General features: G+C 39.5%; 1 protein-coding gene across 1 annotated transcript in view; it reads left to right on the plus strand.

The window, feature by feature from the left end:
- SAMD12 (sterile alpha motif domain containing 12) overlaps window positions 1-23,886 on the plus strand; it is a 175,016-nt gene that overhangs the window by 24,698 nt on the left and 126,432 nt on the right. Inside the window, exon 3 of the mRNA XM_077188417.1 lies at window positions 20,021-20,150. Coding sequence (XP_077044532.1) covers window positions 20,021-20,150 — 130 coding nt within the window. The remainder of the gene's footprint in view (window positions 1-20,020; window positions 20,151-23,886) is intronic.

A 23,886-nucleotide genomic window follows, 5' to 3' on the forward strand; every position in this document is an offset into this window, starting at 1 on the left:
TGCAGTCTGTGACCCGAGGTGTGCTCGGGGCTGCACAAGCACTCAGCAAGGAGGTGGCTGCTGCTGCAGAGACACAGTCCTTGTACAGGGCTGCCTTGAGCAGATGGTTACAAAGAGGCAGCTGACAGAGCATAAGGAGGGAAGTGTAGTCTGATCTGGCTCCTGTTGTCCTGTGAAAACTATCAATGTGAAATTTGTGTTCTTTCCCATTGCACTAGTGTGAAAAGGAGCAGCAATTGCAGTACATATTAGCAAACATAAGCAGTAAAAAGCTGTGGTAGTGCTCTAGAAATAAGTGGGATGTTTAATACTAGAGACACATGTAGATACAGACACCTTATTTAAAACAACTCCACTTTGGGGAAAAAGAAATGTAGATAAAAAGATGGAGTGGCTTTTAGAGGAAAAAGCAATTCCATACAGCATGTGGATGCATATTGTACTTACAGTGCCAGTTCTGCTGCTTGCCTCATTGTGAAGCTGTTTCACAAGCCATCCAAACCCTCTGCTTCCACTTTGAAGCTACTTTAAGGGCTTCAAAAATAAAGCAGTATTTTAATGACACAGCTGCCTTGTTGGGGATGGAAAATATAGAACTCCCTGGTCAAGAAAATAATAGCATTATGATTAGAGAGATTACAAATGAGATTACTATGGAAGCAATTTAGCCTTTAAAATGGAAAATGCTCCACTGCTGACACTACAGGTCTGTGAATGGTGTATTTCACCTGAGTTATAACTCATAAATATAATATAATAAAATAAGATATTTTATTAATCTGCCTCATGTGTTTGCTGGCAGTTGCTGTAGTCACTAGAGAATCATAGAACCATTTGTTTTGGAAGCAACCATAAAGATGATCTTGTTCCAGCCACCCTGGCATGGGAAGGGACATCTTTCACTGGACCAGGTTGCTCAGAGCTCCATCCAGCCTGGCCTTGAACGCTTCCAGGGATGGGGCATCCACAGCTTCTCTGGGTAACCTGTGCCAGTGCCTCATCACCCTCACAGTCAGGAATTTTTTCTAATATCTAAACCTATTGTCTTTCAGTTGGAAGCCATTCTTCCTTCTCCTGTCACTACATGTCCTTCTAAAAAGTGTCCTCCATCTTCCTTGGAGGCTCCTTTCAGATACTGGAAAGCTGCAATTAGGTCACCCAGAGCCTTTTCTTCAGGCTGAATAATCCCAATTCTCCCAGCCTTTCCTCACAGGAGAGGTGCTCCATCCTGCTAATCATCTTGGTGACCTCCTCTGGGCTCACTTCAACTGCTCCATGTCCTTCTGTGCTGGGGACCCCAGAGCTGGATGCTGCACTGCACGTGGGGCCTCACTAGAGTGGAGTAGAGGGGGAGAGTCACCTCCAGCTTCCTCTACAAGTGGGAATTTTTGTCCTTTCCATTTCAAAAAATAACATAATTGTGGAGAACTGGGAGTGAGAAGTGTCATAGTCACAAAAGGAGTGTGGGACTGCAGTAGTCTTGATAATGTGTGGAAGGAGTTTCTTGGGTTATCACCACCAAGAAGGGGAAGAATGTCATTAGAAGAGCCTGGAAAAGGGTGGCCTGGGGCAGCGTGAGGTCTGTCTTTCCCTGAGTTTCTGTGGGTAGAGTTCAGTTTGCTGATGAAGGCAAATTAAATTACATGTCTGTGTGTAAGCTAGGTATGTAAACTCCTCCTACATTTGGTGCAATCTAGTCAGCATGCTCACAGGAACAAGAGAGGGATCAGGCTCAGTCTGAAGAGAGTGCTGCTCACCTGAAGTTGTCTGCACTTTGGGGATTGTTTTGACACTTGAGTTTAGGTGTTTGGATCTCAAACTTGGTTCTTTCCTCTCCCTTACTGTCTAACCAGCTTTGCATTTGCTATTGCAGTGGTTATCCATGTCTGATGGTATAATAGAGGAAATGTATTGTACTTGAATATCTGTATAGAGGCTTTGCCCCGGGAGGCCCCGGTTGTCCTTGATGAGCTGCAGCTGTGATGTCCTTAATTGGGCTGCAGCTGTGACCAATGAAGATAACTGGGATAAAAGGGGGAGGGTTAGCCAGTCAGGGGGAGCCTTGGAGGAGCCCTGGACTAAGAAAGAGCAACATGTAGAAGGAGTCTGTGCTGTGAAGTTCTGCAGCCATAAGAACACACCAAGGAGGTATGGGACTTTAGAAATTTGATAACAACGGTATGGGATTCTAGAAATAGAACAACAACATGATGGGGGTGTAACTTTGTGCTAGGAGAAGCTGTTTCAGAAGCTGCACTTACCTCAAAAATCATACTTGGAACAATTAGAATAGACTACTCACATATATATGGTTGTGTTCAAAATTATATTCTGGCAAGCAAATATGATGTAATCTGAAAAAAGAGTCTTACCTTTTGGATTAAAACCAAATTATTGGAGTGTGTGTGTTTCATTTTTACCCACTTAGTTTAATTGGTCATGGACTTTTAGAAGGCTGTTGCTCCTCTCTAGAAGTGAAGCTCTTGCTGTCTGGCTCAGTTTACCCAAATATAGAAGAATGTTGATAACTAGGACTAGTTAAAACTATTGTTTCAGTAGAAATCTGAGATATGGACTGAATTTTCTAACAAAATTTCAAACCTGATATATGGAATAAATTTGCTAACAAAATTTTGTCTCTTGCATGTGTATGTACATTTGATTTATTGTTCAGGTCAGGCTATCTGAGAGTAACAAATGCAGCAGCACATTTGCTGCTGTTCCTGTTCTTCTCCATGGGACAGATTCTCAAGCTGTTTTCCATGGTGGGTAGTGTTAGAGGCTTGCACTGGTGCTTTCTCATGCCTCTGGTTTTGACTGGAAGTATTTGGTGGATGGAGGCTGAAGTAAACTGGTGTTTTGCTCTGAGGGGCCTCTAGGCACTGCACAAATGCCAACAATAATGACCTGTGATGTCAAGGGAGGATTTTCAATATTCTCTGGTGTCATACTTTTCAAATACCAGGGTTTTTTTAGGTGTTTATGAATGGTGGACTTCATTCAGAAGTGTTTTGGTTTTATCTGAATTCTACAGTCAACTGCAGATTATTGTATTGCTGCTGTACCACTGCAGGGAGCAGGGAAGCAACTCTCAAAGTTTAAAGCCTGCATTTTCTATAATGCTGTGTACCGTCCGTGGGGCAAGCAGAAGATAAGATAAATGTTGTGTTTAATGAGATTCTTCCCTTTTTAGTTTTTTTTACCAACTCATTTGTAAGTAGCATGGGGTTTCCTTGGTTGTAATGCCATTAAGTGAAACTTTGATATAGTGATTCAGCCTGGGGATGGCTTTAAGTGCCTATGTCCTACTTCCAGTACTTTTGTGCTTCTGCTAATGTTGATGGTGTGCTTTTACATTGTCATTAGCTGCTCTTGGAATTCACAGGGTTAGTTCAAAAATGAGAATGGTGTCCAAGTATGACAGAGTCTTGAACTGAAAGAAGTATTGCAAGTGCTCAGTGAGAGGGCAGCTGGAGTGAGGAAGCAGTACAATAGCATGTTTCTTTGAATTTGGGAGGTGCTAATGTGCAGCTGAGGCCTTTGGCACTTTTGGTGAGGAAATTTTCCTGTCTGACCATCCAGGAGCCACTCTGGGAGTCACACTAGCATGACCTGAGCTGGGTCTGAGGCCCCTTCCCAGCCACTGAGATGGTCAGACCAGATTTCCTTACTGCCTCTACCCTGTCTTTTCCACAGCAGAATCTCAGACATGTGGATACTTAAAATAACTTCATCATTGTGAAATAACAAAATAACAACTCAAGCTGCTGCCTCTTAGGAAGGAGCCCGAACAAAGGAAGCCCTGGGCTTTTTTATCCTTATGATCTAAGCAGAGGAAAGTCTGGGCTCTTCCTGCTGTGTCACTGGCTCCTGCTGTGGCTCTGAGTCACCTGGCTGGTGCCACAGGTCCCTGGGCCCTTTGCTATGCAAAGGGTGGGTGCCAGGTCTCAGCCTCTCTCCTGCCACCCAGAGCTCAGTCTGCAGCTCTCACTGCAGCTGCTCACCAAGCTACCTGTACTGAGTGTATGCCTGAGCACTTGGAAAAGACAAATACTGTTGGTGATAGTGGCATGAAACATCACAAGTAAATTTCCTTTTGGAGATTAGGGCATGTGTATCCAATTCTGTCAACAAATCAACAATTTAAGAAGAGAAAAGAGATTACATTTTAGGTTTTTTACTTACTTTAGCTTTTGAACTGTCTCTTGTTCTGTTTTTGCAAATCTGTGATGCTTTCCTATTCTCTGAATATTCCAGCTGCCCTCTTCAGTCTGCCACCCTGTCAGACTGTACAGATTGACACATAGCCATCTCCTGCCTGCCACTTCAGTCTCCACTTTACCTGCCAAGCTGATTTTGTCACCCCTAAAGCCTCATGAGGAATGTCTTCTCCCTCCCTAGTTGATGAGTGTCTTTTGTCAGAGTTCACTTGAGTCAGGGTTAGATACAACAGTTAAGGCTGATATAATACTCAGTTTTGCTTTGCAAACTGTTGCCTGAAATGGGAGATGCTGATCCTCATCCCTGTGGTGCAGTGCTACTGAGCCCCACCACCTATGCCTGATTCAGAATGAATAACCAGCAGAATGTGTTGGGGCTTCCCAGCTGTGTGACTGTGAGTGTGCGGTGGGAGAGGCTCAGCGTGGGTTCCGAGGGACAGCTGTGCCCATCTCATGTCCCTCAGCAGCTCTCAGATGTGACCCTTCTTGCAATCTCAAGAGCTGCAACAGTAGGAGCAGTGAGAGTGTGCAGCCCTGGCTGCTGGGAACTCTTTGGGTTACAGGAAGTGGTTATATAGTAGCCATTTTTGCTAATGTAAATATTTAATTTCCTGCTTACACAACTGCTAGCAGTCACTAAATGGTCTGGAACATCAATTCTTCCATCTCCCTTACCTCCTAGTTCTTTACCCAGAGATCAGAGTTATTACTGGTAGGGGCTGTTGCCAGAAGATTTACTTGGTAGAATGAATATTTCTAATTCTACCAACGTGTAGGAATTAATATTGTGATGAGGCATCAAGCTGCACTTCTGGGGTTAAATGTGTCTTTAATATGCATATCTAAAAATAGAAAACCTTCAGCACTGAACAAGGTAGAGATACTGCATATCTTGAGGCCTTTTTTCTATCTTTAACAAAGAAAATCTTGTAAGTGGGTATTATGTTCTGCCAATTTTCCTTTTTCCTCTAATGTCTCTAAGTGCATCCATCAACTTTGCTGACCTAGACACCCTCTACTTTTTTGCCTTTTTTTTTCCTTGCTTTAAACAGAAGCATGACAATAGAGTCTGTACCTAATGGTTTTAGAACTGCTATTAATCCATCTTTCATTCAAGGCTGATTGCTTTCATTCTTAGCAGCATGCTTTAGATTGTGAAAGATGTTGTGAATGTCTTTTCATTATTAAAGGGCAGATGTGATTGAACTTCAGCACACCTATGCTGAAAATACAGTCTTCTATCTAAATAAAGCTTGTAATAGGTTTGAAGATGTCTTTTTAAATAAACAACATTCTTATTGTTCATTTAAAAATACATCTTCAAACCTAGAGTAGAAAAAGATTTTCTGGAGGTAAAGGCTATCACAATAGTATGTTCTCCTTCAGATATGACTGTCTCAAACTTACTTCTCTTTTAGTAAGTTGGAACTTTTGCATTTTTTTAGGTTTGTCCTGAAGAGCAAATAGCTTGTCAGATTTGTCAACGTTTCAGCATTAGGTGGTAATGTGTGAAGTTGATGAGGAAAACTGAGACAGGATGAAAAATGAGCTAACCTGCAAGTGTACTAAACCTTCCTGAAGCCTTTATTGTGGCTGTAGAAGAAGATTCTGAAGTGCTTGTTAAGGTTCTGCTTATTTAACTGTCAGCATGGATTTCTTTTTCTGTGGGGAAGGCTACTTTGTGGCTTGCAAACTGTAGTTAATGGTCCATAGTGACTGGTAGCAGATTATTTTGGAAATTTTTTTTGCCTGAATAATTATCAGCTCTGTTTTTCCTAGGTACTGTTTCATGTTCCCTTACTCTCTCCTGAAATAATTTAGTATTGGAAGGTCTTAAGTTTTAAAGAGTATTTTCTAATAGGAGAAAAAAAATAAAGAGCAGTGCCAAATAAAATGCTTAGATCAGGTAAGTGTTCAGGATGCTGATTAAACCGTCAAATTCAGATGAAATTCAGATGGTTGTGTGCATCCATTGTACCTACTGTGCCTTCTGCTTTTTGCTGTGTAGAAAACAGTATAAGATAGTACCTACCTGATAGTACCTGTTTGGTTTTGGTTGGGACTTTTTGGTTTGGGTTTTTTCCTGTTGATCTTTTATTCCCTTTGTGGGGAAAAACCCCACACCCCAGAGTGCATGCTATTATTGCTCTACAATATTTTATGCAAAATGTGATTTCTGAAACCACAAAATAAACTGAACAGATGAAATTGAATTTAAAAATTAAGCTAGCTTCTCTATGTGAGGCACAGTGATGACAAAACTGGGTCATTGTTGATGAAATTCTTATTTAACTCTTTTCTGCATGTTCATCACCTTCTTCCTCTCAGAACCATCTCCCATGGTTAGGTTTTGTTCTGGATTTGTGGATTGTTGTGTTGTCACAATCCTGCTTCCCTTCAGGATCTAACAAAGGCTTCCACAAGACTGGAGAGGAGACATCATGCACAGGAAGTGGAAGTGTGTCCTAGCTGAACTAAGCTGATGATGGAGCACCCCATTTAATGATGTAGCACATTTCAGTCCCCAGTCCCTACTGTCTCTCATTTTACTGAGTTGGCAGCATAGTTCTGACTTCAGTGAGTTGATCAGTTTTTCACCCACCTGAATGATCAGTGAATTTTGGTAGAAAAGTTACTCTGATTTCCTATTTTTATGCTCTTGAAGCATATATATAAAGGATTTAGCTCTCAGACTGTTGCAGTGCAAATCTCACATGGTAAGTAATTGCAACACTGCTAGCAAGTACTTTCAAATGATGTGCCAGAGTACTTCAGTGCATCTTTACTATGTTTTATGCCTGTGTTTAGAAGTGATCAAGATGTTAGATAGCATTCCTAGAGGTTATTTCTGAGAATATTAGCCAAGAGAGTTTTTTGAAATTGATAATATTTTCTTGTCTGTCAGGAAACAGCCTTTTCTTATGTGCATCTGCTAATATTTTTGTGTAGTAAAATAATAAAAGGTTGTAGTACTGTGTTCAATGAAATAAAACAGCAGCAGGATAAAAGTGAGGAAGAAACATCCATCTCCATGTAATCTTCTCCATGAGAACATAGAAGGATATTTCATTGCATGAAGTAAGCCTTTAAAGGAGGTGGTTGCTTCTCCTCCAGGGACAGTTCAAATGTTTTTGACTTAAGTGTGGAAAACCCTTGTTGACTAAGGAGGTTTTGGAAATGTGCTCATAAACAGCTGGTGATAACATGTTAATTTATAATTGTAAGGTGGTGATATAGCAGCTGTGTACAAGAGGTGATCATCTCCATGCGGGAATCTTCAATCACAAGGTGAAATGGGAAAGTGTGCTACTGCATCTTGGAGCAGTTGGGCTCTGGTGAGCCACGAGCAGGAGAACAGCTTAAATGTATTAGGGGAGACAGGGCAGGTGAGAAAATGTGAAAAGTACTGACACACCTGTAAGAGAAAGGTGAATTCCTAAAAGCTGAAGCACAATGGAATGCAGTGCCTTGCAGAACTCCCTGGGGCTGTCAAAGTGCTGCCTGTCAGTAGATGGTGCTCTTTATATCAGCTATTTACTATTTACTGTTGCTGCCTGTGTTTTCATCTAAAAGGTCTGATAACATTCTTTAACAGTTCATTTCTCTGAATTCTGATGCATGGGAGATTAGAAAATTGAGTCTTTTGAGGGACTGCCAAAACAAATAAAAATGAGAGTGTTTTCTAGGTGACTTTGAAGCATCCTCCATCCTTGAATTTTTTCAACGACTTTTGCTTGTGTTTGTGTACTGTTTTGAATTTGGACAAATTCAGAAGCTTTCAGCATAAAACCCTTGAACAGACATTGTGGATTTGAGAATATATAGCAGACTAATTCAATTTGGCAACTGACCTGTAAAACACTGCAATAACATGGTCTAAAATAAAATTGCAAAGCAGATTTGTCAAGCCATTTGTGATTTTTAAGTTTTCTTTTGCATGTTTACTTTGTAGTTTTACCTGCTGTTTCTGGATAGATAGGAATAAGTTTATTTTTAAATGTAATGCTTCTTAGAAGGGTCTTAAATGAATCAGTGCAACTGAGAGTTTTACCTGGAGTCATTTATGCATCAGTAATTGGATGGATATAAAAACCTGCATAAAAATGAAATTTCCTTATTAATGTGGTTGGAGTATTATTGGACCTGTCTGTATATTTTATTATTCAGAAAATATGCCAGCTTTGAAGGAAAATATGTTAAATGTGTTAATTGTTCAAAAATATCACTTGTCAAAGGCTGCTGTTGAGACAAAAGCCCTGATCTGGGCAGCAGAACAGCATGGCAGACCTAATGGAAAATTTGAAATGTTTAAAGTTGTGTGTCTTTATGCTGTTGTCTTACAGAACATCAGCTACTTAGCCAAGAGTTAAATTTTGGCTTATGAGATGTATTTGCCCCTGGAGTGAATCTTGAGAACTGCCTGCTGTTCACAGCCTGAGCTACTGGTCTTTGTGCAAACAGAAACTGAAGGATTAGTGTGAATTTTTCATGTAATCTTAAACTGCGATCAAATGGTCCAGGAAAGAGAAGGGAACTCAGTTTCTTTCAGAAATCTAATTAAAATACTTCCAGTTCTTATTTAGGGCAAGTTTGTCCTCCCTGGACATTAATTTAGTTATCCCTTCACAATCTCTCTCCAGAAAAGATACATATGCAGTCAACACATTACAGCAGATGAATATTGTTCCTTATTATGCTTAAGCTACCTTCCTTTAGCCCTTGTCTCAATTTCACCTCCTTATGACATAAGTTCCTCATATTGTGGTCAGGTGGGCATTAATGTTTTTATTAAAAACCTTAGTGCCACATTTCTGTGTTGTCACATCTCACAGGTGCCTTCTCCAGGAAGATGTTGCTGGGACATTTTGGGCATATTTGGCTTTTATTTTTTAATGATACCTGAAACTGAAAATGCAAATCTTCACTGGCATTCCTGGTCTGCTTAGTCTCCATGTGGTGCCTGCTGGATGTTCCTGGGAACATCCCATTTTCCCATGTGGGCTGGTTTTAACACCAGAGGAAGTCAAACTCCAGATGAGCCATTCCCCATCCAGTAAAAGAGGGGCACAAAAAGAGAGACCATGGGTCTCCTACAGCAATTTGCTAAAAGCCCAAAGCAATGGAATTAGACATGCACAGTAACAACAGTATTAATAGCAAAAGGGCCTGGGCTTCGTAGATCCCATTGTGGGGGTAAAAGGGCATTGTAGTGCTAAAGTTATTTTTGTGAATATAGGACTTCATAAGGATGATAAGTGAATACAGGAATTCCCTTATTAGGGAGAGAAGATTAGTTTCTCAAAAGTAATTAGCAATAAATTACATTGACATCAGAAGTGCTCTGCTTGTTTTGAAAAATAAGTGATGGATCTGCCTTGTAGATAATTTATTTGAGAAATCCATTATGACCTTCTATACACAGGCATTGCAATGCTCTTGCATGAATCAGATGGTTGGGCTAATCTGACTCTTCTGTCAACATCTGCCTTTTTTCCTCCTGTTTTTGCTGGATGTCTTCTTGGGGAAGCAAGAGATTGACCTGTCAAGTCAGGCTCAGACCTTTTCCTACTTGTACTTATGTACTATAAAGTTGTTCTCCTCAAAATGTATTTGGCTCAAGAAAACATAGTTAAGAGTCAACTGGCAAAGGTACCTAGAAAACTTTGATTGCCGCTAGGGTCTAAAATGCCTTGGCTGCTGCACCTGCCTTCTGCATATGAATGAGCCTATCCATAAAGACTGAAAGTTGGCATGCAAAGGTTATCCTGCTTCTTACAGTGCAAGCCTCTTAATTGGCACATCTGCTGGAAGCAAAGGTGCCAAAAATGTGATTCACTTGGAAGGAGTAGACCTTGTAAGAAAGCCTGTCATTTAATAGGGATTAAGATCCTCTCAGGATACTGGATGTTCTCCTTGTACAAATGTACTGTTGTTGAGCTAATGGTGGAATTAACCTCACTACTTGCTAACACTGAAGTAACAGCTTTTATAGCTCTTCTCTTATAGAAATGCTTCACTGTGTGTTTAAGATGAAAAAATTGACCATATACCTCTGATATACAGCAGCTATTAAAAAATGCACAGTGTTGAGTATCTTCTCAACAGAATACTGTAATTATAAATGGCAGGAATGAGGTGTGGCCAGTGCTGCCCAGATTCATTATGCCAGGGAAATTCCATTAGTAAATCCCCCAAATAAAAAATAATAAAAATTGCCAGTATCATTAATGACAACTCCCCAGAGAAAGGTAATACTGCCTCAGCAAAAGCAATATTATGCCATTGATGTGTAATTCTTTAAAAAGCATGTCACCAAAAACAACATAACCCCCACTGACACTCTTAACTACATGTTTCTGAGGTCAGGCTTAGCCTGTATTTGAACCATCTTTTGATTTGAATACCCTGAACATTTTGTTTCTGCCAATGTTACCTGAAATCTCTGGAAAGACTAGAGTACTGCTCTGTACAACCTCTTTTTTCTCCTCCCCCCATTAAAGACCTATTTTTATTGTAGTTGAATCCCTAGTAAAGAAAATTATTTTTATAAGTCTTAGAAAATTCTGCTATTAATCTACACATAATAATTTTAATTGCCACATTTCAGTTCATAGTCATGATAATATGGATTATGTAAATATGAAACAAGTGCATTTAAGACTGTCATGGTCCTGTCTAATTAGTCTCATTTCAGGGCAGCTTGTTTTGTGATTTGTACTGCTAACAATTGGTCATTCAGCTGTGCTTGAAAGGGTACAGATAAATGACTGAAGAACTGTAGATAAGGTGTCATCAAATACATGTGCTTATTAGTCAGATGTAGCCTTAGGATTTACAAAACAAATACAGGCTGACCAGCTGCCTTTACTCTTTTTACTGAATTTGCAAGTGTAAATTCAGGACTTTTTTCTGTTCTTCAGATCTCTACATTTTTAGCTCTTGGTTTTAGCTGCTTATTTTTCTATAGGTAAGTAAGTCTATAAGGCAATAAGATTTTCGTGTATTATCTCTAAGTTTGTGCTAATTAAAAATTTTCCAATCAGGTTTGGCCAGTGTATTTTGTATTTTAGGTAATAAATTCTTCTGTGTGACCATCTTTAAATAAGTGTGTGAGAAATTCTGAGAAAATCAGTGTACCTACTTATATACTTGTTTTGTATTTATTTTAATAGAATTCCTGATCAGCAGTCTTGGTTTAGTTCAACTGTAGATACAGCTGCCTAAGCTGTAACTTGCAGAGGTGCCAGAATTGGTTTAAAAAAAAAGAAAAAGTGGGAATGGAGACTCATCTGTAATTGTCAATTTTGTAGTACAGGTAGATTTTGTGTGGTTTCATTTCTTTTAATTTTTATTTTAATCTAGACATGGAGAAAATATTTTTTACAAGTACTGAACTTCCTCACAATTGGAATTTCAGTTGCTGTGAAAGTATTTCAGGATTTAGGAGAATCTTTTGGGAAATAGGGAGCTACATTTCATCACCATTTTATTATTACATATTCCTGTTTGCTTTCCTGTATGTACCTGAATGGATTTGAACTTACAGCTCCATCAAGATGGGGCACTCCCCTGTGGCTAATCTATGTCTGAAGAGAATATTCTGTGATGAAAACTTATGCCATGATTCTTCTTCACAGTGTGTGTAGTTCTTAGTCCTTGAGGCAGGATTAAAAATGAGCTGACCTGCAAGTTGTCTGTGCCATGTGGAGGACGAATGCCTCAAATTTTTATTTTTGCTGAGGTGGAAGGTCAAGTGCAGTAAAAAACATGTGCTAGTAGTAAAGTTATTTACTTGTTGTAAATTACTATTAATCCAACACCACTAACTAAGATTCATTCTGTTTCTTCTTTGGCTGAATAGTTTTAGTAAACAGGCTAGAGAAGGTCAAGGAGGAACCTTTTTTCTTCATATCTGTACAAGGCTGGTTAGTTGGGCACCTGCAATGGAAGCAGAAATTGTCTGTTCTCCAGATCTGTGCAGGATACAGAGCAAGATTCTGTTTGTAAAACAAGAAGGATTTGTATTTATTTGTAAAGACTGTAATCTGTTCTATAAGATAGTGGTGGTCAGAGCCAGATTTGGACAGGTTTGAATGGTCTGAGGTAGAGAAGGGAAATCAGAACCACATGAAAGAAGAAGTGTCAAAGAACTGACATACCTTGTGAGGTAGCAACGCTCACCTCAACAGAGCAACTCTTCCTCTCTTCCTTTTTTGTTTTCTCAGCAAATATCCAAAAGCAAATATTTAATTTTTGGACTGGAAGGAATCCACTGTGGTAAGTGAAAGGCTCTTAAATTTGACAAGATTAAAAATACAGTTTTTTTTACATGAAGTGAATTTTAAAACATTATATGCTTTGATTTGGATTTGGAGGTCAAAACCTAAAATTGATGGTGCTCCTGGTCCTACTTGTGATTTTATTGTTGGCCTGTCTGTCCCAGTTGTGGCTTTCAGGATTCTTGATAGCAATTAGAATGATGTTAGGCTTTTGACAATGCTGAGGAGTGCTCAGTCTTCTCCTTTTTCATTCTGACATTTCAGTTCTTCACAGTTTGCTGATAGTGCCACTGTCATTTATATCAACACCTGCATCTGCCAGTCATGATTCTTGCTTTCAAAGTGGGATATTTCATAGAAAGAGAGAGCTCTCATGGGAAATGTGTCACCTTATTTATCTTTGCCTGTTGTTTTGGTTCTGTCTTTCTCCAGATCAGGATAAAGCTCAGTGATATTATTTGGACACCTTTAGCATTTCCTATTGGTGGTTATACATGCAACAGCTTTCAGAGGGACTTAACTCCCTCTTACCAACTTCTCACTTTTCAGATGAGTCTCCTATTTCATAATTTGTTTCTCCTCCCCTCCTCTGTTTGTAGTACAGCTGTTTGTGGCACTGGTACAGAGGGTGCTGGATTGGGTCAGTCCTGCTGCTGCTTGAAAGCCAGGGAAAGCCTCCCTCTTTGTTCAGTCTTTGAACAAGTGGTGGTGCTACATGGATTTGGGTTTGTGCTTGTGCAGAGCTGACTTCAAACACCACCAGGGCATTGTCTTGGCAGGGACAGCCCTTTATAGTCTACTGGAGGCAATAAAAAGCAGCTGCTGAGTGAGTGGGGCCTTGGTGGTGTGCAAAGATGGAGAGACTCAGGAAGAGACAGGAGGCAGTGAACCGCTGCTGCTCATGTAGGAGGGAGCCCTGTAGCAGTGACATTTTTTCTCTCCTTTTCCTTCAGGAAGAGGAAGGATAGGAACAGAAAATCTACTTTACAGTACTTTTTACACTTTTCTCCTACCTTCCATGCAAGTCTCCAGTCTTTCCCCTATGTGATCCTTTCTGGAGAGGGCTGTCCTGGTCCTGTTCACAGCTCAGAGCCCGGAGCTGCTGCTGCCCCAGTGTCCTCATCTCCTTCTCTAACTTTCTTCTTTCCCTCCCCAGTACCAGAAGACTGTCACCATCTGTTCAGTGTCTGGATTTCGGATCCAATTCAAGTTTTATACATTCAGTCTTTTATCAGCAATCTTTTTAACATTCAATCTTATAAAAGACAAGCTGTCTTACGGTATTTTTGTAGTTTGTTTGTTTTGTAAAAAAACACATTTCCTTTGGTTTGTTGTTTTCATGTCTTCTTAGTATTAAAATTCTCAACAACATAGATGGGAACCCAATACAATGGACATTTCAGTGGTTTTATGGCATTTCTTATTACTGTAATTTTCTTCTGTCTTTGCTGGAAAAATCTGTAAGTATAAACTATCTGACTTTCTGAGAAAATGTATTTCTAAACCAAAATGTACCCTTTCCAGATTTTTCAATATTTTAAGATAACACATTCACAAGTGTGGTTCATTTTTTTTCCTGGATGTAAAGCCACATTTATGTTAGCCATTGATTCTGAATTCTGTATAAGCAGTTTAATGTTGGAGAAGTAATTTGGAATATATGATATTTTGAAATATATTTTGAAATATAATTTTGGAATATATGATATCAGCTTTAGAAATATAACTCAAGCATGTTTCAAAAGAAAATCATGTTTTTGAAGTTCTTACTTGGCATTGCTGTTCCTGCTGCTTCTCGTCATAAAATGATGAAGATTATGCTGTTAGCCTTGCTTCTGGAGCAGCCTGAAAGATTTCATAACTTAGATCACTCCTGGAGCTGTGTAGTAAAGTTCCCTACTTTATGTATCTGTGTCAGATAAACATAAAATTTTTATTTTTATAATTTTTAAATATATCATTGACCAGTTGTAGTTTGCTTGCAGGAGGCGTTATGTTTTGGTTTAAGAAATATTTCCTTTTCTACTTGATGTATGAAACAATCCCATTTCTTTTCTTCCAGTCTCTTCCTCTGAGCACAGACATGTCAGTGGTTTTCTGACCCATTTTAATGTTTCCTGCCCCAGCTGACTCTCTATTATTCTTGTGGCAGCCACCCATACTGCTCTCTCTGTCCCTGCTAGGTCACAATGACCTTACTGCTTCTTTCTTTTGCTTGTCTCATATTGCCCCTCACAACTGAGTCCCCTTTTCCCTCAAACTGCCTGACTGGGCTGACATAATGGTTCAGCATTGAGCAGTTGTGTCTGAAGCACAGCTGGAAGAACCCACACTGCTGGTCTGGTAACTTGTGGTGCTTCTCCTTGTAGCCTTGCCTTGCTTGTGTACTGTCGTATTTTCACTTAGAATAGACTTGATTTTCTTCTTGGTCACTGGTACAGTGCTGTGTTTTGGATTCAGTAAGAGAATAATGTTGATAACACGTGGATGTTCTGGTAGTTGCTAAGCTGTGCTTGCCCTGAGTCAAGGACTCCAGTGTTTCATTCCTTGCCTATGAGAAACTGTAGCAGAAGCTGGGGGAGAGCATGGCCAGGACAGGTGACCCAAACTGGTACGTTCCATAAGATATCCTTTGTTACCATGAAAACCTGGATTTTCATTTTTTTGGTCATTTTTCATATGAAAACCTGGATGGGTGTTGGCCAGCATGCTGGTTTCATCTAGGGTAGAGTTCATTTTCTTCACAGTGGCTAGTATGGGGCTATGTTTTGGATTTGTGCTGAACACAAAGTTGATAATATAGAGATGTTTTTGTTATTGCTGAGCAGGGCTTGCACAGAGCCAAGGCCTTTTCTGCTTTTCATAGGGCCACGGTGGTGAGGAAATTGGGGGTGTCTGGGAGCCTGGGAGGTGACATAGCCAGAGCAGGTGACCCAAACTGGCCTAAGGGAAATTCCAGACCATATGACATCATGCTCAGGATATAAAGTGGGGGGAAGAAAGGACAAGGGAGGATTTTTGGAGTGATGGTGTTTGTCTTCCTAAGTCTCTGTTACATGTGATGGGGCCCTGATCTCCTGGAGATGGCTGAACACCTGCCTGCCAGTGGGAAGCAGTGAAATTAATTCCTTGTTTTCCTTTGCTTATGTGTGTGTGGCTTTTGTTTCCCCTATTCAATTGTCTTTATCTCAACCCATGAGTTTTCTGGCTTTTACCCTTCTGATTCTGTCCCTGACCCCACTGGTGGGAGAGGGAGTGAGCAGCTGCCTGGGGCTTGGCTGCTGGCTGGGGTTAAACCTTGACAGCCAGAAGGAGCCAAGCCCTGGGGATGGGCTGGGTATTGCTGAGCAGGTGGTGAGCAGCTGTACTGGGCATCGCTTGTTTTACTGTGGGGTTATTTTCTTTCTCTTTCTTCCCTTCCTTTTAATCACTATCATTAGTATCATCATTATTATCATTGCTACTATCACATTAATACAATTATATTTTACTTTGTTTTACTTATTAAACTCTTCTTATACCAGCCCATGAGTTTAACTTTTTTTAATCTGGTTCTTCTCCCCATCCCACTGGGGGAGCAAGTGAGTGAGCAGCTGTGTGGTATTTACCTGCTGGCAGAGTCTAAACCATGGCAGTCCTTTGACCAACATGGCTGTAACAAAATTGGTTCTGCTTTGTCTTTTTCTAGTTAAACTGAAAACCCCAGAGCAGAATCTCTCAACATGTATATTGGAGCAGAATCTGCTCCAATAATGCTTTCAGCAGTGCCTTGTTTATCCATCTGTTTCATAAAAGAAACAGTGGGGTCTGACTTTGGGTAAATTTGAATGTAAATATGCATTGACTGTGCTTACATGTCAGGATCTGTATGTTGGCAAACCAGATGTTACCAACAGTATGAGACAGCCTTATTCCAGCAAACCTGCAGCCCTGTTTGACTGGGCACCCTCATCTCCACAATCCCTGACTTTTGTAATCTGAGCAGGTTTGTAAATACACAAATGTTAGAGTTGGAGAAGCACTTTCAGATAGCTTGTCTCAAAGTATGTGGGGTAGTTTAAATTATGAGATTGAATCCTTCATCACTCAAAAATACAGAGGCCCTCTCTTTCTGGAGTAAAATATGATAAATAAAGACAAAGAAATCCTGGTGAATAAATTGACCTTCAAAGCTGGCAGGCTTGGTAAATTGCACCTGGAAGGCTGAAGAGATAACTTGTCCATCATTGCTTAGGAAGAGCAGGGCTTGGTAGCTGATGCTATTCTGAATACTAAAATACACTCTCTAGTAATGCATAGGCTGTAAGTTTTAGTTGTTTATTTATTTATTCTTGAGTTAGTTATGTTGAGTACTATCTTCCCTGCACCATGGAACAAAGAGAGCATGAAATTTTGTCAAGTAGTAAATATGTTTTTTTCTTCTTCTTGGCAGTCATTTTTATATTTTGAGACACATGTAACAAAAGCTGGGGTTGGGCAGTCTAGAAGAAAAAGTTTGTCGCAAAATCCTGAAGAAACAGGTTTTCCTTCAAATATACAAGAAAAGACCAAAATACTGTAGACTTTTATTCTCATTACATCTATATCTGGCACAAGACTTGGCATAGCATTTGGCAAGATGAAAACTATTACAGAGTAGCCAGCAAAGGGTGATCTTAGGATTAGTTTATGTCAGGAAAATTAAAAGGAAGGCCAGATCAAAGGTATTTTTTAAAATACATTATTTTATTTTAATAAATTTGGGCCTATTCTTTGACTGAGCTAAGAAACAGAAATACAGTAAAACATACTATGTTTTTCACCTGTCTGGGTAGTTCATATGTAGTTAATGGCAGGAGTGTCTTTTAGTAGGCATGCTTTGGGTACAGGTAATTTTCTTTGGTTTACTGGGAGGTTTTTTGTATGAGATCTAGCCTTCAGAGTAGGAAGGAAACTAAGAAATGAATTTTGTGGGAGGAAGGCATATTTTTAGGAGCCTTTCATTTGGAGCATCTGGTTAGAAAATATTTTGGGTATGATGTTCCAAAAATGAAAGTGAAGACATACTTTTGCACCATTCCTTTAAACCCCCTTTATTCCTCTAACTCATCAAGTCCTTCAAAATTTGACAATAAAAAATGTTAGGTTTCATTTTCTATGTAAAAATGTCCTCTTTGGACTGTAGTTATAAGTTTAAATGTTTCTAACACAGTTCCAAACATTGAAGAAGTCAGCATGTATGCTTTCTGTGCAGGGATCTGTATTGGCATGGCATAAAAGCTACATTTGAAACCATCTTTCAGTTCTGTAGGCACAGAGGGATGTGTTAAATTTGTACTGTAATTGTTAATAACTTGTATTTTGGATATTTAACACGATGGTGCTTAAACCTTTTAAGAGGACAATAGTTGCTGAACTGAAAAGAACAGCCTCTTGATTTAAACAAACAATGGCACTGCTTGTGTACTTTCAGCTAGGAATAAATAAATTTTAAGTCCATAGCTAGCTGTATATATTTGTATACAAATATTTATCATTTAAGTATTTTTGGAATGTACCAAAAAAACTATTAGCCATTTATTTTCAAGGGCTGACAGACTTTTCTCTAGTCTTCAAAAATTCCAATGCAAAAAAAAAAAAAATCTTTAAGCAGTAACACATATAAAGATAGACAGTGAAGTTTTGAGCCTGTAGCTCAGGGATTTCTATGGAATCAGACAGACTGCTTGTGTCACATGGCTAATTTTGCTTTTTTATTTCTTTGATGTAATTTGAGGAGGACACCCATTTATATCTGCGTGTAACAAAAATTCAGCAAACTGATCGCTTAATATTGGACTCTTCATTGAAACTCAGTTAAATAGCAGTGCTGAGAAGACCAGAGAAGTTTGAGGGCCCTTTGATCTCTTGGGTTGCATGAGGAGCTGGGAGTTCCAGGGCAGCTGCTCTCCTTGCAGAGGCTGTGCCTTCTCCAGACCAGTGTGGGCTCCTGTGTGTGTAGAAGACTGATGAGCTGCTCAGAAAGGGCACTGCTAGGGCAAGTGCTGTCCTGGTTTTTGTGCACCCTCAGCACCTCTGGAAGTTTCTGTTTCTGTGAAGACTAAGTCTGTCAGTCGAGCTTCTGTATTTTGGTGGGTGGCAGCAGCAGCAGAGACTGATTCTTTGGGGTGGTTTTGTGCATTATTATTATACCTCTAAATATGGATGATGCCTGTTAGCATGTTTGAAACAGGATTCATGTTTCTGATGAGTTTATTTTTCTTCAAACCGAAAAAGGCTGAGCTAGGGGATGTACATTGTATTATATATTCAATCATGATTTTCCTACTGTTTCTTCAACTTTTACACAGGCAATAAAAAGGAGATAGGGACAACTGGGCATGAGAAATTCAAGGCACATTTGCCTGCTGGATTTTTAGGTCTGCCATAATCCCTGGCCCTAACTTACTATCTTTGCATGACGTACTTTATGGACTTAATAGGACATGCAAAGCAGTAGCTTAAAATTGCTTTGGTCTTTCGGGCTTCTAGTAATGAAAAATTTGATGCAAAATTTAAGCAACTTTGTGAAAGTCTGTCTGACAAAGTGCATCTGAGCAAATGCTGCGATAAACCCTGCCTGGTGACATTGAGGGAGTCTGCCATGAGTCCTAATGGAGAAGATGGGTTGAGATGACATTCCCCTTCACCTCAAATTTGTGCAGAGAAACTTCTCTTGAAACTTTTTCACCACCAGGGAGCTAGCTGGAGGACAGTATTCTGCATGCATAGCATTGAAACAGACACTTTGATTTTATTCCCTAGACTCATTCCTTGACAAAATATGAAGTAAATGTATACATTGATGTTCACACCCACTTACATCAGCAGTGTCCAGTGAAACATTCATTGTTGGTAATACATGGTGATTCTAGAAAAGTTAAAGTTATAAAGGAAACAGAAAAACTATAGCTGCTTGTGAACATCATTAAAATTAGGAATTTTGTCAGCTGAAATGTTCAGTATGAATCAGTATCACCAGCTCCATGTCCATTGGTGTGTAGTCTCCTCTTCTCAGACAAAGCAGTCTTCAGGCTTGTTGGCACTAAAGGCCTTTGTTGCAAGATCTTCTGTCGTTGTAGTTGAGGACCATGCCTGGCCAGAGGGTACTCCTGGTCTTCTGTGATTATATCCAAACTGGGGCACAAATGTGCAACTCTCCTGTGAGTTTGAACTATTCAAATTGTGCATCTGTTATCTTTTGGCTGTAGTCATTGGTCACTCTTAACACTATTTATTGAAGTGCAGTATGGTTCTGTGATGCAAGGAACATGAAAGCAATGGAAAGTAATGTTAAAGAACCTTCCACTGTGTGTGATTCCTGTGTGATGTATTTGAACAGCAGGGTCTTGTGGAATGGGCTGGCTATTACTGGACATCTGTCAGAGCAGCTCCTGTTTTGCATTTAGTATTTTAATATCATATATGGAAATGACAGATTAATATTTCTGAAATTTGTGTGCAGACTAAACATCATTTCTGTTCTTCATTCTTTGCCCCTAGTCTGGAACTGTGAAGCTGACTAAGCCTGTGGCGTTATGGACCCAGCAGGATGTCTGCAAATGGCTGAAGAAACATTGCCCTAATCAGTATCAAATCTACAGTGAGTCATTCAAACAGCATGACATAACTGGTAAAGTATGCATTATCAGCAATATTTTACTGACTTAAAATGTGGGGAATTGTTTTACTTTGCTGTTAATAGATTGTAACTGTGCACTGAGGGCTTTTTGTTGAATGTGTGACTAGAGAGTTACAAGGTTTAGAGCAGAGGGAGTATTCCAGCTTTCATAGGATATGGTAAGTGATATCCTCATTTCTTTAAAAGACAGTTTCAGATAATTCAGGGTCAATATAATAAGGAAAGAAATCAGTCTGTATGTAAGTAAAGGCCTCACCCTGTTCACTCAAAATAAAAAAAAACCCGACCATAAAGAAACATCCTATGAGGCAAATGTAATTTATGTAAATTTTCTCTTTCATTGAGGTGTTTGACCTTGGATACATATTCTTTTTTTGTGCCTCTGCCCACTCTTTAAAAAAAGATAAAAAAAATCTTTGTGTTCCTAATATGTAGGGTAGGAAGTGATCCCAGCTGAGCCCCTCCCTTAGCCTGAAGCAGGATCAGTACAGCAAGTTCATTTCTGACGGATGTTTGTCTAGCTTTGTTCTGGAAATCTTGCAATGAAGCAGATTTTCGCATCTCTCTATTCCAGTATTTTATGGTTCTTAAAGTCAGTATTTTCCTAGGATCAATCTAAAATCAATCTGAACTATTATTTCCAGCCAAAACCCCTGATTTCTGTCCAAAATGTGCCTTGAGTACAGCCAGCCACTCTTTTGTAGTCTTTCCTTCGCTGTATAGGGTGCTGCTTCTCAGCTGCACATACTTTCCTTGCCTAGTCTAAAAAATATATCTTTATTCTATCATGGTTACTCAACAAATACACATAGGACCTCCAAACCTTCAAAACTGGGTCTCTTTTCTTAAAAGAATATATTGAATACAAAATTGTATTGTCTTCTTATTTACTTTAGAATTGATATTGATCCTGTTGATCTGCTTGACTTGTTAACTCCTACTCAGTTTGCTGTAGTTGTCTTTTGGCTGTTCACTTTGAATTGGCATGAGTTTAGCAAATATAACTTGGGAGTTAAATAGCATTTTTGCTCATATACCAAATAACAATTAATCTGTAATTAATTGTACGTTTAATATGGAACACTGATTTGCTCTCTGCAGTGGTGGTATACTAAACTGGAAATTGGCATTCTGCCATTTAACGTTAAGCAGGAATTTGAGTTTCACATACAAATCTCACTCTTAACAATGTGTTGTTAACTGATGTGGGTTTCAGTCTCTGTCTGATCACGTACACATGTACTTGTGTTGTTTCCAATTTTGCCTTCATTCCTGTTGTTATTTTCTTATAATGTGTGAATGATTGCAAATATGAGAAACTGCCCATAGTTGTTTACTATGTAGCCATGAGTACATGTACACAAATGTAAGAGGTGGTTTGCTAAGTGTTAAGGCTTCGTACATAACCATTGTGCCCATTTCCTCTCAGTCACCATCTGTGGGATTGTAGTCTGTGTCTCCACCCATGTGTACAGAGCTGACTGCATCCAGAGCACTACCAGAAAAAAATGAAGCTATTTTAAAATATTTTCTAGTACTGCTTTACTATATTCTCTTTCTAGAATTAAGGCACTGTGAAATGAAGTTGAAAGGAAGACATTTTCATTTCAGCATAAACACTGATGGAAACTGTGGAATTGCATTGCAGAGGTGCAAAACTTTGAACTTTATAGACCTCTATGAAAAAGAGGAATTGAGATCAATCTTTCTTACTTTACACAAAAGAGGTATAAGGGAAAATATTGGTATGAGTGTTAGAAAATAAATCTGCAGGAAAGAACTTCAATTCAGCAACTACCAAAGAAGAAACACAATCAATATCTGTACAGATTTTATAAAAGTATATTGTGATAATATTGTGAGTGGAATCATTAACTCAGGAGGATATTTCCAGTGCTGTTGGTCCCCATGACTCTGATTATTTGAAATCTAATAAAGGGAAAGAACAGAGGATTTGTGGCTCAGAAAAAGTAGAGCATAGAAGGACCACGGAAACTAACGTGAAGATTAAGCCAAGGTAGTGTAACTGTTCCCAGATATGGCTGTGGAAAATTGATGTGATTGATGAAAATCTCAGGAATTAATGTGACTTTACAGGCTGTTTTGATATGGAAAAATATGATGGAAAAGTTATTGAAGAAAGTGACACAAAAATGATATTTAAACTTTATTTGAAGATAAAATCTAAGGCATGGTCATAAGCCAGGAAAATAATCTTGAGCAAACATATCTAACAGTTGTTAATATAGATATTGAGAAGTGTGGCTTGTACTTGAGACTCTTGCTGATTAAAGTTTGAGTTGTGGACAAAGATGAAACCAAAACTATAATTTCCTTTGTGGAGATTTAGGCCTTTTTACTACTTCTGACAAAGAGCAGCTGCAGATGTAAAAGAAAAAATCTTCATCTGGAAACTTACCTAATAAGAAAAAAGATCTTCATATTAACAATGATGTTGAGGACGTCATGGGGTGGCCAGAGTGTACTCTCATCAGATTTGCAGATGACAGCAAATGGTGGGCACCAGTCTATAGATTCAAGCAGGGACAATCCATAGGGATCTAGGCATGGGGACCAGACACTGGCAGGAATACATCAGTAGGACCCTTATGAAATTCAACAAGGACAATTGTAAAGTTGTGCTGCTGGGAAGGCTGAGGCTCTTGCACCCTGCTGAAACTGGAGCTGACTGGCTGGGAAGTGGCTCTAGTGAAGAGGACCTTGATAGTCAGGGAGACAAAATGAGCCAGTGTTGTCCCTTGCAGCAAAGAATGCTGTCACTATCAACAGGAACACAGTAACCTGATCAAGAGTAGTCATTATTCCCTTTACTCTGTACTTGTTAGACTACAGTTCTTAGATCTCCAGTGCAAGTCAGGGTGAGGGCTGCAAAGATGCCCAGGGCTGGAGCTCTTGCTGTGTGACCAGTGGATTGAAGGAGCTGGGCTTGTTCAGTCTGGGGGAGAGGCAGCTTGCCAGCATGGGATGGGGGCACTAGCAGCAGCTCCCACTATACAGGAGGATTTGTCAAAAAGATGGAACCCGACCCTTTGCAGTGATGTATGAGAGACATGAGGCTGAGGCTGAAAATAAGGAGAAGCTTTCTTCCCCTTTTAGGACTTGGAAGCTTTGGAATGGGTTGCTCGGATTCCGTTCTGGGAAGGTTTCAAGCCCCAGCTAGGTAAAACCTTGAGAAACCTGATTTGATCTCATAGCTGACCTTGTTTTAAGCTGGAGGTTGGACTAGAAATCTGCTGGGGTCCCTTCTAATCTGAATTCTTCTATGGTCCTATGATTTGCTTACTGAGTACTTATTGAGCACCAGCAGTGAAATGCATTTTGCAGCCAGTTAGGGTAAATTAAATATGGAATAGTCTAGTAAGAAATGGTAAGACTTTTTAATACATTAAGTCCTTGGATTCAGGGAGTGGAGCATGTGGTTGACTTACTCAGCAACAGGTGAGATGTATTTTAAGGTGCTGAACCCAAAGACAGAGCAGAAAGAATATGAAGCAGTAATACTGAGCAAGATCTAAGGGCACCTGGCAGGAATCAGCAGTGGTGGGAAAAACAAGAAAAGGGAAGAAAAAAAATTATGGTGGCCTGTACAACAAAGAAGGCAATGCCATGGTAGTGTCATGTCACTAGAGGCTCTACAACAGGTGTTGGCATTTACAACAGTATGAGGAGACATAAAAAGTTGCACTCACCTGCCAGTTTTTATACT

Source organism: Agelaius phoeniceus, chromosome 1, assembly GCF_051311805.1.
Source record: "Agelaius phoeniceus isolate bAgePho1 chromosome 1, bAgePho1.hap1, whole genome shotgun sequence".
In the NCBI taxonomy this organism is placed as follows: domain Eukaryota; kingdom Metazoa; phylum Chordata; class Aves; order Passeriformes; family Icteridae; genus Agelaius; species Agelaius phoeniceus.